The sequence below is a fragment of the Temnothorax longispinosus genome, chromosome 4 (assembly GCF_030848805.1).
Source record: "Temnothorax longispinosus isolate EJ_2023e chromosome 4, Tlon_JGU_v1, whole genome shotgun sequence".
NCBI classification, from domain to species: domain Eukaryota; kingdom Metazoa; phylum Arthropoda; class Insecta; order Hymenoptera; family Formicidae; genus Temnothorax; species Temnothorax longispinosus.
This window is the reverse complement of record NC_092361.1, coordinates 2,452,471-2,469,963: the sequence shown is the minus strand read 5'-3', so window position 1 is coordinate 2,469,963 and position 17,493 is coordinate 2,452,471. Positions and strand designations below refer to the sequence as shown.

The following is a 17,493-nucleotide window of genomic DNA, read 5'->3' as shown; positions in this document are numbered from 1 at the left end:
ATAAATTTTGTACCTTTCTTAAATCTTTGAGACATGAAAAATTCTATTTAGATATAACATTGTTATAAATATAAAGATAAATATTATAAAAATGTATCTTCGCGCCTTTGACGAATAAACTAACAGACTTAACTATAATTGGAATATAGGTACTAATCTCATTGTCAAAGTGCGTATGAACATCCTCAAGCATCCTAATTACTAAAAATTATTTTCAGGGGAAGAGAAAGTTCGACCACTACACACAGTCGATCACGATTACGCAACGCACAAATTAGGAAACCACGATCAAGGCCACATCACCACAATAATTTGCACCACACAAAACATTAGCTAGACCTAGCACCAATTTTACGCACTTAGAGAATCATTACTTGTCCAATCTCCAATCACAGCAATAATAAACTTCTCTCTCCGTAGATCTAATGAATTATCATGCATAATAGCTATTTAAAATTTTCAAGACACGTTTACGCCGGAAAGATTAATCTGTTCGACTTATTTTTATGCGATTTTTCACTGCCTTTTTTTCTTTTTTTTTTTATTTGGTACGCGTAGTGACGATGGTTGTACGGGAAAAAAAAAGAATAAGCAATGAGTTCTTAACAGGTACTTTGCAACGAGCCTGCATAGTGCGTAGTTTCTTGTAATGGACGTCATGGTGCTGTAATGTTAGAACAACAGTCAATTTACGAATTAGTAATTAATATGTTTTGTACAGCTTCTTAATTAATACACTTAACGCGTCACTTTAGTCATTATTAATTATTAAAAGTAATACGTGAAGTCACTGCCAAATCAATCGCATTTAACAGTTATAGTCCCCACTCAAGCTTAGAAAAAAAAAACGTCAAAGTCGTAGCATCCACATACATGTATATGAGTTATATATGACAGCATATGTAAAATGTTTGTACTTATATATCTAAGAATCCATATATATAAATATTAAAAGAAAGAGACGTTTCACGTACGAATGATCCTTTATATACTCAGCGAACTCATGCTATACGATAATAAATATTTTTAAAGCAAGCAAACGGAAGTTAATATAATAAGTTACATACTTTTTAATTTAAGTCAATGTTTTATTCGATCTCAATGTTTATTCATCATAAACATTGAGATCGAAACATCATCACCTTGCATGTCGTAAAATGCTAAAAAGATATAAGACAAAGAGGTAAGTTTTAAGACAAAAACATTACTCATATATCTGTTTTGATTGTGTTGCTTAAACGTATGTATGTATATGTAAACCCTTTCTTTTCTATGTTCTTCTCAATCTTTTGCACGTGTCTTTCGTGTACAAGCTATAATAGATTTGATTGCCATTAAGCTCCATTAACTTCAATATTTTAGCTTTTCTTTTATAAAAAGTATAAGACAAAGAATGACGAGACATTTATACAAATATTTTACGCATAAGGAATATAAAAAGTAATAGTGTGCAAGTTGAGTTTTATAATAAAAACGAGCTAAATGAACAATTAACACGCGATACATATTGCTTAAAGTCCTTTAACAATGTGCAATAATGCCGTTTTCTTTATCTGTCCCATACCCAATTTTAGACTCAAGATAGCCATAAGTTTTAATCCTGCGGACACCGGGGACGGAATCTTGATGTATAGCTCTCACAGTGACGAAGGCCTCGGAGATTTTGCAGCACTCGTGATAAAGGACAGGCACGTCGAGTTTCGCTTCGATATCGGCTCCGGAATGACGAAGATAAGATCACCTTACGCCGTCCAACCCGGTGTGTGGACGTACGTAATGGTGAATCGAGATTTCAAGGATGCGAAATTGTCGGTGAACGGTGAGCCGTTTGTGGAAGGCAAATCACTCGGGGCTGCGAGAACCATGAATCTAAACACGCCTCTTTACATCGGAGGGGTAGATCACAGAAAAATCACGGTCAATCGGGACGTCGGTGTCGATCGCAGCTTCCGTGGATGCATAAGCGAAGTAAGCTTGTTAATTATACGAGACAGATAGCGATATACAAGATCCTGTAACTATAGCTCTTTAACTTAGCATTATTATTTAATGACAAATTTTTTGTAAAATCTAGAAGCAGTTCTCCATTAGCATAAATAAAGAAGCCTCTTTCAGTTTTATATCCAATATTATATCGTTATTTTAATGAAGTCAAAGAGAGTTAAACTGTGAAAACTTTAAAAGAAACCCTGGTAGAAAAATGTCTCAGAATTTTTTACATTATTAATCAGAATTTCTATGAAAATTTTAAGACTCAGAATTTTAAGATTTTCTCAGATTTTTTATACCAATTGAAACATTTTTCAGAAAAACTTAGACAAAATAATAATGAAATATTTCAGATTTTTCCTGCCAACACATCTTTGTAGAAATCTGAATAAATATAAGAAAATCCGCTCAATTTATCAGAAATTTTCATGTATGATAATTAAAAATATATAATAATTAATAATTCCATCGCAAGAAAGAAGGAGGAACTCAATTTAATGAGCGTTTGTTGATTTATATTACAGCTCGAAGTTTCGTCGGTCAGCGTGGACATAGTGAAGTCATCGATCGACGCGGCTAACATCGAGGACTGTTCGGAGCCTCATCCGAATCAGACGATGATCCATACCACTATCACTACTCCGGCACCCACGCAGCCGCCGACAACGTCATACGACCCCTGCGCATCGAACCCCTGCATCCATGGCCAGTGTCAAAGTCAAAACGATGACTATTCGTGCACATGCGAATATGGATACGCGGGTATAAACTGCGAGAAGATGCAGAAGCAATGCGAATTTCTCACTCCGTGTAGAAACGGTGGTTCCTGCACGGACCTCCATGAATCTTACAAATGTGATTGTCGCCTCGGTTACAACGGGCAAAATTGCGAAAAGCGTTAGTATATTATTTATATATAAACTACATACTATGCAAAAAAAATAATTTCTTAATTTTTAAAAAATACGCGTGAAAAAGAGACGAAAATTATTTCTCGTGACGTTTGTACGGACGTTTAGGCATGTTTCATAAACCGTCACTATAATAATTGAAAGATAGTTATTATAATATAATTGTTATTAAAGATATGTAATAATAATTAAAAAATATAAATTAATAAATGAAAACAATTAAACGATCTAATTATGAATAACAAGACTGTATATTTGCAGCGGCAGAGATCACATACGATGTTGCCTTTAGAGGAGATGGTTGGCTGGAACTAGACAGATCCGTCATGACGCACGAAGAGGAGCGTGAGGTTTTAGGCCTCGAGATCAGCACTAATAAGAGTCACGGATTGATCATGTGGCACGGTCAAACACCGAACGATTTAACTCCCGACGATTACATCGCTGTTGCTGTAGTAGACGGGTAAGCAATGCGCACCGCAATATAAGACGAAACTGTCCGCTGTTCTAATCTCAAGATATCGACGAATCCTTGAATATTAACATTATTTTGTGTTTTTCTTTTCTTTGTTATCCCAGGTACGTGGAGTATCAGTACAACCTGGGCTCCGGTCCCGCCGTGATTCGCGTCACTAACCAGCGCGTCAATGACGGGGAACGGCACAGGATAATCTTGAAACGTCAAGGAAGCGACGGCAGCATCGAGCTGAACGGCGACCACACCGAGAGCGGCGTCAGCGACGGGCTTCAGCAGATCCTGAACGCGAGGGGTAACGTTTACTTGGGCGGCTTACCGGACTACGCGATGACTAACGGCAGATACCAGGACGGATTCTCCGGTTGCATTTACACGCTGGAGGTGCAGGACTCAGGGGCTATTGACATCGGCGACAAGGCCATCAGGGGGGTGAACGTCTCGCCGTGCACCAGGTAAATACTGAATGAGGATCTTAAGAAGGATCTTTTCTCCAAATCCGCAATTTCTCGATACTTGTTACATTAAACCGCTTCTGCCGTCTAAAGTCGATTTCTTCTCATCGGTCTTTAGATTTTCATTAATAAATTTAGCGATTTAAATTATATTAACAAACATAAAATTTGAAAATACTTAAATCTTCACAATTTGAGCCTTACTTCGAGCCGATAATCTAATTGTAGAAAATAATTATACGCGATAATGTCTGAAGTGAAAACTAATCTCGTTGGATGTTATTTCGCATGCTGCTCAGAGTAAGATGGATACCATCTTCGCTGGTATTCACGGATGCGGATGCGGACGGATTCGATGCGTTTGTACCACCGCCGCCGGTGAACATCATTCACCCGAAACCCGCGTCTAATCTTGCCGCGTACGACATGACGAGTTACTCATTATTGATTATACTTCAAAATCTCATCGCTTTGACTAGGGATATTAAGGAACAAAGTGTACTTTTCACGCTATTATGCGTAGACGCAGTTAACGTTCTTAACGGCTTGTTAAGCTAAATGAATAGAATTATCGAGCTCACTTGTCGGAAATACACATTTCCCTTTAGAACCAAATCGTTATTCAATCGTTATCAAATCGAGATGCGAGTGTACAGTACTTTAAAGGGCGTGGTGTATTTCTGCAAGTTTGCAATATGTACAGCTAATAAATTTGTAAATTATTTAATGCTTAACACACCGACGCCGGAAGTAACACGGCGAAACTACGGTATGTCACTTTTCCATCGTTTTCCAGATTTTCTTCCGTCACAAATATCAATTTAATATACTCAACGTTCAATTATTACTATTTATGTTATACAAATTTGTTACTAAATATCTATCAATTTTATATATATTTTTATTTATTTACAGTGATCGAACTGATAGACTTCCTACACGTGGTGACTTCGGAAGATACTGAAGAGAAAACCTGCATTTGCATCTGAGGAATGTACCGCGAATTCGTATTCATTGACGAGCGGTACCGTTGATGTAGATGTTGCGTTTAAATACAAATATATACGTTAAATTTTTCATACATATCTAATATTTTGAGGAGGACACTAGAAATATAAAGGATCAAAAGCAAGTCTGTTGTCACAGCTAATCAAACGTTGTCAGAACATTGTGTTAACATAAAGATGCAACTTTTCGATTGCAGTAATTTGATTTAACGGGACATCCTGCATACACGTGCAAAAATCGAAAAGTGAAACGTATTTTTAAAAAACATGTATTCCTTTAACGGTTTATTGCGAACGACTAAGGTAACGTGTGAAAGATACGAAAGTAACTATTGCTAAACGAGCAACAAAACAATTTTATATCCATAGATATACCAGAGTCTACCTGCACTAATATATTGCTATCGATATTTTATAATTGAAATAACTATAACGTTTTATACCGCTTTATTTGTACAAAAAAAAGGTAGATACATTTAATTCGCGAATAACGAATCATTTATTTTAAAAGCGACAGAAAATTTATGCATTCTTCTCATCTAGAATTCATCATTTACTGTCAGTTGCGAATGTAAATACGGAAGGGATGTAGCGATTAAGCTAAGTTTTCTCAATTCTCACGTCTTTCCTGTTTCTCCACATTCTGTTTCCTGTAATCAAGCTTCGCGGTGTCTTATTTTTGCGAATCAGCTGGACGACTACGAGCAGCTGATACGGTGACTGATACGAGAGGAAGATGTGTTGACGATAAAATACATAGTTATAATTTTTCACTGCCACGTGCTGGTTTACTCATATTTATATGACAAGATTTGGCGTCATATGTAGGAGATACATGTTATTCACTGGCGTATGAGTGTAATCAAAGCTTTAATAAGACTTTGATCCCGTATTACCGAAAAGACAATAAATTCTCGTCACAACCAATGCCATTTCGTTGGAGAAACGATAAATACGACTTTTCTACAAACGATATTAGGTGTCGAATTTTTGCACGTTGGAAAGAAAATGCACATGCACATTTATATATTTATAATGCGGAATGCATAAGATACGGACATTACCCTCCATTGACGTTGGCTTTATTAATCCATGAAAAACAAGATTCCTTGAAGCAAAACGCATACATCAACAATCAAATAGAGGATTGATGAACTGTTGATTCTTCCGAATCCAGATTGCACTCATACCATGATGAATACTTATCGTTTATCGTATATATGTAGGTGCTTAAATGTGATTTTTAATGCGAGGAAATAACCGGCGAATAATCAAGGATCGATAAATAAATAATTGATAGTGAATGAGTAACTGGCGGCATCATCGAACGTATGTTTTTTTATTAAAAGATTTTAATCAGTCTGCGTGATATATAAACGAAGAAAGTTACGTATGAGAGAGAATAGCGGTATAGGAATAAGGATGGCATAAGGAAATTGTGTGTTGCTACATATATAAAATTTATATCAAATAGATTATGGGAAATCCGCGTATAAAGTAAACAGCAACTAGCGTTCTCTAATATTCTCTACATTCGAGACCGTATGAAAGTAAAACGTACAATTCGATAGTAATAACAATTATTCGGCCGCCAAGATGTATATCGTATATCTGCGTAAAAAAAAATTAGATTATCAGCCCAAATATCAGTTAAAGTGCAATATTTACGATAAAACAACTATTTTATTATATTTTGAAGCAATTTATTTTAATCTTCCCGAATCGCTGGATTATATTAGATTATATTAGATACTTACAGATGGAATATTTTGATATCGCACAGCATAGCTTACCGCATAATTAACCGTCAATTAAATATATTTTCTGTGTGTATCCATTTTATAAGTTTATATGAAAAAAAATAGGATATATCAGTAAAATAATTATTACGAATATACAAAAGAAATCTGTAGCCAATGCATTCTTGTGAATCTGTCTTCTCTATGCTTTCTCATGTGATTAATATTTTATTCCTTAAAGAAGTATCGTTTAATTTGCACAAACTGTTATATTTGTCAATAATCTTCATATATAATCTTCATACGTACTGCAATATGTGCGTGATCGATATTTAATATTTCGTTAATATGTTCTCTACAATATATAAGCAGATTAAATCAGCTAAAAGCGTTGCGCATAATTAAAGAAGAAATATCATCGAACGGAGATTCTACAGATTGCCTTTAAATATTATTTGAGAAATAAGATACCGAGATAATGTAATCATAGCCGCCGTGGAATTTTCTACGTTCGCTACGATTCTATCATAATAACTGTAAATGATCATGTACAGAAGAAAAACCGATGCATATACTTGTACATTATATATTGTAACACACTTTAACCGTAATAACACTCTGACATCGAATGAACGCTTTTTTGGATGTTCATGCAAGCATTAGTTATAAATACTGTAATATGTATGTATATTGCATTATATGTACAGGGTGCAATAACAAATATTCCGGTCTGAAATGCCTTCTTTACCGCAATCGCGGCGTTCGGGTGTGAATATAATGCCAGTGGGCATTCCTAATTAGAACACCTCAATTAGGAGCGATGTTTCAGGTGGTGATGGCTAATATTGCTCCACCCTGTATATAAAATCATACTGAAAGTATCTATATACCGTAATATATACATATATATGTATATATATATATAAATGTAGTCTATTGTTACATAATAATTCTTCAAAGAAAATGAGACAATAAATTATAATTTTGCTAACAAACTGTGTATTTCAACTTTTTATTTATTGTATTACGATTATTAATGAAATTTATATAATTTCCTCCATTCACGGTCCGTACTTATTCGTATCCTGCGCCGTGACATGTCATAAGTACGTTCCGAGCTCGTGTGCACCAATGAGCCTGCTTAGCCTGCCCCTTACACTTATACCAATCGAAGACAGTCGAAGAGCGGCCTTCTTCTTCTTCTTCGTGATTGAATGGTACCGGACGGAATCCACGTGCCCTAACCCCATGCGGCCTATGGAGGAAAAAAATAACAAAAATAACCTTAAACGACAGTCGTTTCTTTCAGATACCGTTGCGCTTTTACTGCTTTTGTCCCGTTTGTTATGCAGAGGCAGATCGGGCTCGCAAAGTCACAAATCACAAGTCACAACAATCAGTCTCTCGACTGAGCAAAGTTGAGTAGTCGGTGCAAGACGTTAAGAACAGTTAAGAAGAGGAAGTGTGAAAAGTGAGTTTTTCATTAAACATTAATTAATTAATATTATTTAATATAATAAAAAGTTTGAATTTGATTCTTTGTTGCTACTTTTAAAATATATATATGTTCATGACACACATCGGGGGTGTATTCAATGCTATAGCTATATCGCTCATTAATAAGTAAGCCGGTTAAATTACTCTTTATCCCCTTTATCCTCGCGATTGAAATAAAACTTGTGAAAAAAATTTAGGCATACACCTCAGAGGATTATTAAAGCTCAGACTTGTTGTAAAATTCCCCCAGAGCACCAGAATTCGGACTCATTATGCTCGAAGCTTTTTTTTTTATTTGTAAATAAAATACTTATAGTTCACTGAATACACGTCGCATGCGTTATCGAGCCTATTTGTTATTTGCTTTTTTTTAAAGATGAAGCAAAATCTAAACATTCGCATTCGTCATTCGATAAAAGATGCAATTTTTTTTATTAGTAATTAATAAAACTGCAATAACAACACATAATACTTAATTGTAATAATGATGTAATAATTGATAGCAACGATCTTTGCTTCGTTTTGTTTTGTTATTATTGTTAATATGTGTTTAATATATTAATTACTTAATTCCAGGAAAAATGTCTGAAGAAGCGGATAAGATAGTAACGCTCAGTAAGTGATGTATACAAGGTGTCCGATTCTAATCGGACGCACTTGAATTTCTCCGAAACCATGCGAGATATCGAAATCCTGTTAGGTGGAGGCGTCATCAAATAAAAGGTCAACTTTGCATGTTTTTAAAAGGCAATTTTTAATTCAAATTATGTCCCCCTTGATACTATAAAAACAGGATTTTGATATTTCGTATAGTTTCGGAGACATTTCAAATTTCAAGTGCATTGATTAAAAAATGGGACACTCTGTGTATATGTGTATGCATATATATACAGAGTGTCCCATTTTATACATATTCCATATATACATATATGTTCTCATATGAAAAATTTCTTACCGGGTAAAAGGAGGTATCTTTCAACGTATAACAAATTATGTTATAAAAAAAGGAGAGGAAATTAAAATCAAGTTGCAACAACGCCAGCAACTTAATGATCCCGAAATTTTAAAACTATTTTTGGAAGAACAACAAGTTAAATCTTTAAATAAACAAATAGAAGCTGTTAAAGAGAGAATAAAGGAAATTTCTGCAAAGCACGAGGAAGCCATAGAAAAATATGAAACGATATTACGTTCTTTAAAAACAGAATATGACGTATTAGTAACGAAATATAAGGAAGTTACTAAAAACGTAAAAGTGATGTGCCGAGTACGACCGAGAACGGCAGACGAAATAACACGAACAAAACCGTAAGTAAATATGTTTTATAGTTTCATATTTGTGAAATAGAGAAAATGTATTATTAATTTTCTCTGTTTTTAAACTCGTTTCTAATGACACTTTTCATTGCTTGTTACAGGTTGGGTGATATAATAATCACAGATTACGAAATCAAAATAAAAGCTGAAGATCCAGTAAAATATAACAAATTTACATTTAATAAAATATTTACGCCGGAGGCCTCGCAAGAAGAAGTATTCAAAGAATTATTCTCCTTAGTGCAATTAGCTCTGGAAGGATATACAAATGTTTGCGTATTTGCTTATGGCCAGGCTAGTTCTGGCAAGACGTATACCATGGAAGGAAAATATGAAACTGAAGGCATGCTACCTAGAACAGTATGTTATTATTTATATTTACAACATAATGCGCGCTATGAAATTGATAAATAGTTCCAGTTTACATTGTACATAAAAATGACAAAAAAATTTTGTTTTATCTATTTCTCTCTTTTTTCTAAGAAGATATGTATAAAAAGTAATTATTTTATATACATATACATATATGTAATTAAATTATACTTTTATATAAGTATTTAGTTGCAATTTGATCTTTTCAAATCAAAGAGAGGATCAACTATTTGTACATAATTTCAGGTACGTTATATTCTTGATAGAAAAAAGGAGCTTGAACTTAGTGGTTGGGAATACCGAGTAGAAGCAAGTTTTCTGGAAATTTATAATGAACGTATCATTGATCTTCTCAATCTCAAGCCTCAATCAAACAATAAGAAACACAAAATACGAATATTTGACAGTAGTGATCAAGATGCATATGTTAGCAATCTTCAGATTAAAAAAATACAAAGTCCAGAGGAGTTTAACGAGTATCTACGGATTGCACGTAGAAATTTAATTACGTAAGTTTATTTTAAATTTATATTATAATTAAATTTTAATAGACAATTACAAGAAGCAAAACTTTATCTTTCCGAGAAATAATTTTTTATTTTCATATAATTAAAATAATTATTCATGTATAAAATAAATATTCATATAATTAAGATGCTTAAAAAACGAGTAATAATTATAAGAAAATGTCAAACAAATTATTCTTACTTCTTTAGTAGTTTTAGTGTTAACATACATATATAGAATTAACATATATAGAATTTAATTTAGAATATACAATAATTTGCATTCCAGATCATCTAAATCTCATTTAGTAGCAAGAATACGATTAATTGGAACACACTCTGCGAAACAAGAAGTGTTAGTAGGAAATCTAAACTTTGTAGATTTGGCTGGATCGATTAAAATAAAAGCCGAAGATAAGTTGAACAAGATTGAAATGACAGAAGTAATAAATATTAACAAATCTTTAGCCAGTCTTAGCAATGTAATTTTAGCGCTTCTAAAAAAACAAAAACATATTCCTTATAGAAATTCTAAATTGACACATGTACTTATGCCTACTTTGAGACGCAATTCGAAAATTTTGATGGTATTAAATATATCTCCACTATGCGAAAGTTACAATGAAACATTAAAATCGCTGAAATTCGTTAGTAACGCCACTAATTGCTGAAAAATTTTGCAGAATACGACTAACTGAATTTGGACGTGTTAAGTCTGATTATAAAAGTAGTGTCACGTTATATTTTTTAAAATGTTTTATTTTTATATGATTATAATGTCCTTAATTATCTGATTCTTTTTCTTTTATTCTGTTTAAAATCTTACCCTTTTCGTATAAATCACTTATCAATATTTTTATTTCTTTATCGGTTGATTTTTTTTCTTTTAATGTTCTATCACGATCAAGACTTGCCAAATAGTTCAGAAGTTTACTTACATTTGATTTGACATAATTATTTTATAATTTATATGCGTTTTATTCGCTACTTCCTTCAATTCCTTGGAAATTTTATCAGGAAATGTTTTTAATGTTTCTTCGAACTTGCTGAATACCACTGTCTTGCTCATTTTGTATAACAGCTGTTTGTTTATGCATATCTAACCGTTTTACGTAATTCATTATACATTATTCATAATACAATAAGATCATTTATTACTATTATATTATTAGATATAAGTAAAATTTTAAAAACAATAGATAGGTATATAATTTAAGTTGTATTAAACTGATGTATTATTAATTCATAAATTACATATGTATATAACATTTTTCGAAAGTTTTCTCACAATTTATATTGTTATTAGGCCTGCCTCCGGACATTTAAACTGATATTTTTGCATGTTATGTAAAAGTAAAAACTTAAATTTTGAAAATACTATTTTGTATCTCTTTAATAATATTTAACTTTCAAACGTGTATATACATGAAATAAAGATGATATTCAGATATCAATATATTTTGTTTGAAATTCGAATCCTCAAAAGTCTCCTTATTTTAGAATCTTAATTTGTATAGTTGCAATCTTATGACATGAGAAGCATAATCTTATTGTCGACTTGCTCATAATTTCACATTTTTTTATATCAATATTCCGATCATAAATAAAAGAATTAATTATAATTTTATTATATTGTACGTACGTCGTCATTATAAAGCGATTCTTTACATAACTATTATAAATAAAAAGAGAAACTATAGCATTTTTTGATAAATATTTAAATAATTTCATTATTACGTAACTTGTATAAATGTTTTTTAGTTATATAAATGTCAATTCAAATTTATTTTAATTTAAGGGACGATATTTCTCTAACGGGAATTTGCAGGAAATATGTAAGGGTAAGAAGAATATTAGTATATATAAAAATTATTTACATAACTTTACAAAACTCACATTATTTTATTACTATTATTTTATTATATACTAGCTTTATATACATACATTGGAATTGTTAAGTAACAACTTGTGTATCAAACCTGAGTTGTCAATGAATAAAAACATTTTACGACTAGACAAGTAAATGTGTAAATTGGCATGAAGTATACACATAATATGTATATGCATAATTAGTAAAATTACATATCACAAATAATTAAAATTATTTAAATAATAAAAACAAAATTGGGTTAATGGTAATTAATATTTTCAAAATTACGTACATATATGTAAAAAAATTTCTAAATTTAGATGATTATCTAGTCATTTTTTACAAACGTACATGTTTCCACTTGTTTCGTTCCATCAGGACAAACTTTTTACAAAATACGACTATACCATTGTAGCGTGCTATGAATTAATCTTATATCCAGAAATGAATGGAAGCCCAGTACCTACTTTCTCTTGATATTCAACATAGTCTTCGCCGAAGAAAATTAATAAATTTATTTCTTCAATCCGAATACGATTATGAAAGAAGTTCCACGATATCAATGTGTATGCAAAGAGGCATAGCGGATTTTGAAGTATTAACTGCAATAAGAATTTGTGAAATGTTAATTAACAATGTGATAAAAATGCAGAATCAAATGCTTGATCGTAAAAAAAAATCACAATATTTCACCTGCGTTCCTATCGACCAGTAAAACCATCCTACGTAACTAGGATGCCTGCAAACATTATATACACCGTGTGTAACGAGTTCGTGGTTGTCACTCTTCTCAGTTTGCACGATATGATTAAAATTGTGTTTTGCAGTGCACATTGCCAGTTTTCTTAGAACTTCGCCAAAAATGCACAGTATTAGACCAAAATAGGATACAGCGGAAGGCATTTTCATTCCAGGAAAGTAATGTCTCTCTATGAGGAACTCTATCCAACTGAGACCAGCTGCTACCCCATACATTATGCTATGATTGAGGATGAAACTGTCGATTGACAATGTAGCTGGATTTGACCATGCTATAGCCAGAAATTCCGAATAATGGAAACTCGCTAATACTATCATATAAATGCCAAGTATCTGCCACGATTGTGGGGCATTGATCGTTACTATGATACCAATTCCAAATAGATATCCAAGAAACAACGCTCTGATTGCTACCTATGAAAAAGAAGGAAATATTATCAGCTTATGCTTTATAGTTATACATAAGATATAACATAATATGATAGTAAGACTTACTTGATAAGCAAAACCACGAAATGCCAGCAACGCGAGTACATTTATGAGAACGTACTGTACCGCGTGTAGAAGCCAAATATTTGTAAAATATGTTACATAAATATTGAATCCTAACCTAAACTGCAGTTCGGGAAAAAGTGAGATTGAACACGCTGCGATAAAACAGAATAAACTGAGAACTCCATCGCGACACAGCATTTTCGATGAACTTTCCCTCACTGTTGTTGAACTGATAAGAGATAGTCAGAATAAATTTCACACATATCCGACCAAAGCGACTAATTTTTAATTATCCAATTGTTACTTGTAGCAATTTACGACTCGAATATTTCTCTTCATGACAAAAGTCTCAATTTTGTGCGCTTCATTGACAGTTCTAAGCAAAAGTCAATCAAATGTTATTGAATCAGAGACTGCCAGAGACTAGACCTGACTAGACCCCTCAGATCCCTAACCTAACCCTTGCGACCACACCGCCGCGCCACGCCGCCGATAAGTTATCATCCACCGATTCCGCCGCCGCCGAAATTTCGCGAGCTCAAAAATTGAAATTTTCGCTGAAAGGTAAATTAGTTGGGCTAGCACCCTATCGCTTTCTCTTTCTTTCTATCTCCTTCTTTGTCGCTTTTCTGTCTCTTTCTCTTTTTGTTTCTCTCGTTTTTGACAAAACTGGCGGAGCAATCAAAACTGGTTGTCTTATGGTCAGACTTTAATTCAAGGGTCTGTATCTACAATCATACTGGAATGAACACTTGTAAACGAGGTGAAAATGCGAGGCGAAAAATGAATAAATTTATTAGATTTTGACCAATTAAATCATAGATAAGGGAAAGGTACCAATACCCGAACATGTACCTATTATATCCGAACACCTTTATTATTTATAAGTATAACGCGAATTAAAATCAAAGATAAAAGTATTTTTTCTTGTAGTTTGAAACTTCAGTTATAATATCCAAACGTTTATTTTCATAAATTTATATTTTTTTAAAGGTATCCACACAGACACAGATACGTGTTCAGGTATTGGTACATTTCTTATGCTTAAGTGTTCGGGTATTGGTTCTCACCATGAGATTCTCAATTCTCAATTCCCAATTCTCAATTTTCAATTCCCAATTCTGAATTCCCAATTCCCAATTCCCAATTCTCAATTCTCATTTCTCAATTCCCAATTCTCAATTCCCAATTCCCAATTCCCAATTCCCAATTCCCAATTCCCAATTCCCAATTTTCAATTCTCAATTCCCAATTCCCAATTTTCAATTCCCAATTCTCAATTCCCAATTCCCAATTCTCAATTTCCAATTCCCAATTCTCAATTTCCAATTCTCAATTCCCAATTCCCAATTCTCAATTCCCAATTCTCAATTCTCAATTCTCAATTCTCTAAATTGATTTAAAATAAAAATATCTGATTGGTGGGTTCAGGGAAAAACTCCAGGCATCGGGGGCTGTGAGTGGCTGTGGTCAATCGCTGTGGTCAAACGGGACACTCCCTTCTGCTTACCAGCGCGAGTTCTGAGTTCTGATTGGATTCTGCTTTTCTGCTTTCTGCTATTCTGCCAAGGCAGCCAAGGTGTGATTTCCGAAGAGCGTGCAATGGTTCGTCAGGTTCGTGGTTCTCGAAGGCAGCCTTGCTGACAGTTGCTGAACGCCGAAGTTAGCAATATGGAGTATGGACGTTTGTTGGAATTGAGTTGAATGTGCCTTGAGAATAATTTTAGTGATATTACATTTATATGTAATATACATATATATTATGTACAACGAATAATTTTACAATACACAATTGTGATCTGATAAATTTGTGAAATGGCAACAACGGAGAGCATCAAATATATTTACCACTTGCCCTTTGTTGAACGATCAGAATTTTGCAAAATTATGAACCAAAATGATAAGTGGGAGGAGCTGGCTGGTATGTCTCATCAGGAAATCCCCTTGGAAATACCCTTGATAAATATACCCTTGTCATATACTAACCTATTTGTTCATTACTAATTTATTCACTTCAATCATCTGCTTTGTGATTTTACATTAGATATTGTATTTATCTCTTAATGTTGCACCAGTTTTGCTTAACAATAGCAACCAACTGGATATGCAATAACTATTTATATGTGTTAAATGTTATGTATTATCTGTAATTACATTTTTTTATATTAATGTAACATTGGCAGGTACCTGGATGAAATATGATGTCTTAACGATACAAAGTTTAAGAAAGGAGAAAAATCCCACGGATGAGCTCTTGACACTATGGGGCCATTATAATCACACAACAGCAGAACTATTTGTGTTATTATCCAGAATGCAACACTATCAGTCAATGGTACCATTATTACCTTTCGTTGATCAGAAATTTCATCGGCTTTTGTACAACGGGGAAGGCAATTTGCAGAACATGCCGCGTAAGCAGTTGGTCAACAAGAACACTAAAGATTTGAAGATTGGCACACAGAATTTTAATCAACGCGTACTGCCGCAGCAAAGTGTTAATAAAATTTTAAATCAGCCAACGGCGCAATTGGGTATTAGCCCGAGCAACTCCAATAATTTGTTAGTAGCTTCACCAGCAGCTGCTGCTGTTTTCTCTCCGCAGAATATTGGCAGTAATGAGAAAAAGATTAACGAATCGCCACTGCCAAGAACAGAAACTACTTTGCCACACGCAAGTTATAGTGAACTAGCTATTGCCACAGATGGATGGAATCAGCACAACATATTGGGAAGAGGTGGTTTTGGAACAGTATACAGAGGTATATTATTTCATTTATTGACATGTAGATTGTCAAAAATAGATTATCAGATTGAGAACATCTGATTTATAAAAGATTCTTTATTTATTAAGTCACATTTATATACGTTACAGGCATCTGGAAAAATACTGATGTTGCAATAAAAAAAATCCGACAAAAGGGATCCGATTCGGATGAAAGTTACATATTGCAGCTGCAGCAATCATTGAAAGAAATTAAGATTTTGAATTCTCGTACCCATGAAAATATCTTGCCTTTATATGCATACAGTCTCGGCGGCGAAGCACCGTGCTTGGTTTATCAGCTGATGAAGAATGGGTCTTTGGAAGATAGGCTGCTATTAAGACAAAAGACTAAACCGTTAAAGTGGATGCAAAGACATGAAATTGCTAAAGGTACAGCACGCGGATTGCAATACTTGCACACCATCGGGGAAAAACCATTGATCCATGGTGATATTAAAAGCGCAAATATTTTGTTGGATAAAAATTTTGAGCCTAGGATTGGTGATTTTGGCTTGGCGCGGGAAGGTCCTGAAAGAGACAGTATGAAGGTAAGTAATTATTAATAAGTAAGTAAAAAATAAATAAAAATTTAACGTGAATGCTTTTTTTATGCTCAAGTTGCTAGAAAACTACAAGATTTTTTCTTATATTTTATGATTATTTTAAAAGATTAAAACACTAAATGTGAAAATACATTTTACGGTATTACAATGGGCAATTGTTATGAAAAATTGTTGAAAGTAACTATTAATAATTATTAGATCAGCAGAATTCATGGAACTAGACCCTACCTGCCAGAAGAATTTTTACGTGACAAAAAATTGTCCACAAAAATAGACACTTATAGTTACGGCATAGTCTTATTCGAAATAGCAACTGGTCTTCGAGCTTATGACGATTCACGGCCCGAAAAATTGTTAGGAGATTTAATTGAAGCTTGGAAAGACGAAGACATTTCCTTATTGATGGACAAGAAAGGTGGTGAAGAGAACAAACAGGTTTATGGTAATTTAATATCCATAGGAAAATGGTGTTCTAAGAGATCGGCGCAAGATCGACCCGAAATGGAAATTGTATTTCAAATATTGAACGGTTTATGAAATTCATAATCATTACATATATATTTTTAAGACGAATATACTTATTTTATTTGCACATATAATGATGAGCATATTGTGATAAAAAGTGGATTTTATATACATACATACATACATATAGTCATATAGTGGATAACATATTGTAAATATATTGTTGTTATAAAACAATTATATTTCTTTATTATATATGTATATCATATATGTATATTATATGTTATATGTTAATCGGTGTTATAT

General features: G+C 33.2%; 4 protein-coding genes and 1 long non-coding RNA gene across 34 annotated transcripts in view; 3 read left to right on the top strand and 2 right to left on the bottom strand.

The window, feature by feature from the left end:
* Trol (terribly reduced optic lobes) overlaps positions 1–7,571 on the top strand; it is a 155,335-nt gene extending 147,764 nt beyond the window's left edge. For 24 of the 30 annotated variants that reach the window (XM_071776516.1, XM_071776511.1, XM_071776515.1 and 21 more), the window contains 6 exons: positions 1,575–1,968; positions 2,514–2,886; positions 3,162–3,363; positions 3,480–3,830; positions 4,130–4,599; positions 4,746–7,571. In XM_071776516.1, the coding sequence (XP_071632617.1) occupies positions 1,575–1,968; positions 2,514–2,886; positions 3,162–3,363; positions 3,480–3,830; positions 4,130–4,388 (1,579 nt within the window). In that variant the 3' untranslated portion in view covers positions 4,389–4,599; positions 4,746–7,571. Of the gene's footprint in view, positions 1–218; positions 974–1,574; positions 1,969–2,513; positions 2,887–3,161; positions 3,364–3,479; positions 3,831–4,129; positions 4,600–4,745 lie in introns of those variants that run through there. The other 6 variants (XM_071776532.1, XM_071776528.1, XM_071776526.1 and 3 more) reach the window with 2 other exon arrangements.
* Positions 7,572–7,574: 3 nt separating this feature from the next.
* On the bottom strand, positions 7,575–9,685 carry LOC139811969 (uncharacterized). Its single transcript, XR_011731790.1, has 2 exons — positions 9,567–9,685; positions 7,575–7,831 (listed from the first exon to the last, which is right to left on the bottom strand). It is a non-coding gene; the product is annotated as an uncharacterized lncRNA (long non-coding RNA).
* LOC139811967 (protein claret segregational-like) lies at positions 8,831–12,527 on the top strand. The gene is made up of 4 exons (XM_071776537.1): positions 8,831–9,381; positions 9,492–9,750; positions 10,009–10,271; positions 10,558–12,527. The coding sequence occupies exons 1-4, from the start codon at positions 9,332–9,334 to the stop codon at positions 10,937–10,939; spliced, it is 954 nt and encodes a 317-aa protein (XP_071632638.1). The 5' UTR covers positions 8,831–9,331; the 3' UTR covers positions 10,940–12,527.
* Ste14 (isoprenylcysteine carboxylmethyltransferase ste14) lies at positions 12,147–13,843 on the bottom strand. Its single transcript, XM_071776538.1, has 3 exons — positions 13,393–13,843; positions 12,832–13,311; positions 12,147–12,740 (listed from the first exon to the last, which is right to left on the bottom strand). The coding sequence occupies exons 1-3, from the start codon at positions 13,588–13,590 to the stop codon at positions 12,558–12,560; spliced, it is 861 nt and encodes a 286-aa protein (XP_071632639.1). The 5' UTR covers positions 13,591–13,843; the 3' UTR covers positions 12,147–12,557.
* Positions 13,844–15,020: 1,177 nt separating this feature from the next.
* Pll (serine/threonine-protein kinase pelle) lies at positions 15,021–17,301 on the top strand. The gene is made up of 4 exons (XM_071776536.1): positions 15,021–15,313; positions 15,576–16,154; positions 16,268–16,707; positions 16,921–17,301. The coding sequence occupies exons 1-4, from the start codon at positions 15,208–15,210 to the stop codon at positions 17,257–17,259; spliced, it is 1,464 nt and encodes a 487-aa protein (XP_071632637.1). The 5' UTR covers positions 15,021–15,207; the 3' UTR covers positions 17,260–17,301.
* The last annotated feature ends 192 nt before the right edge of the window (positions 17,302–17,493 follow it).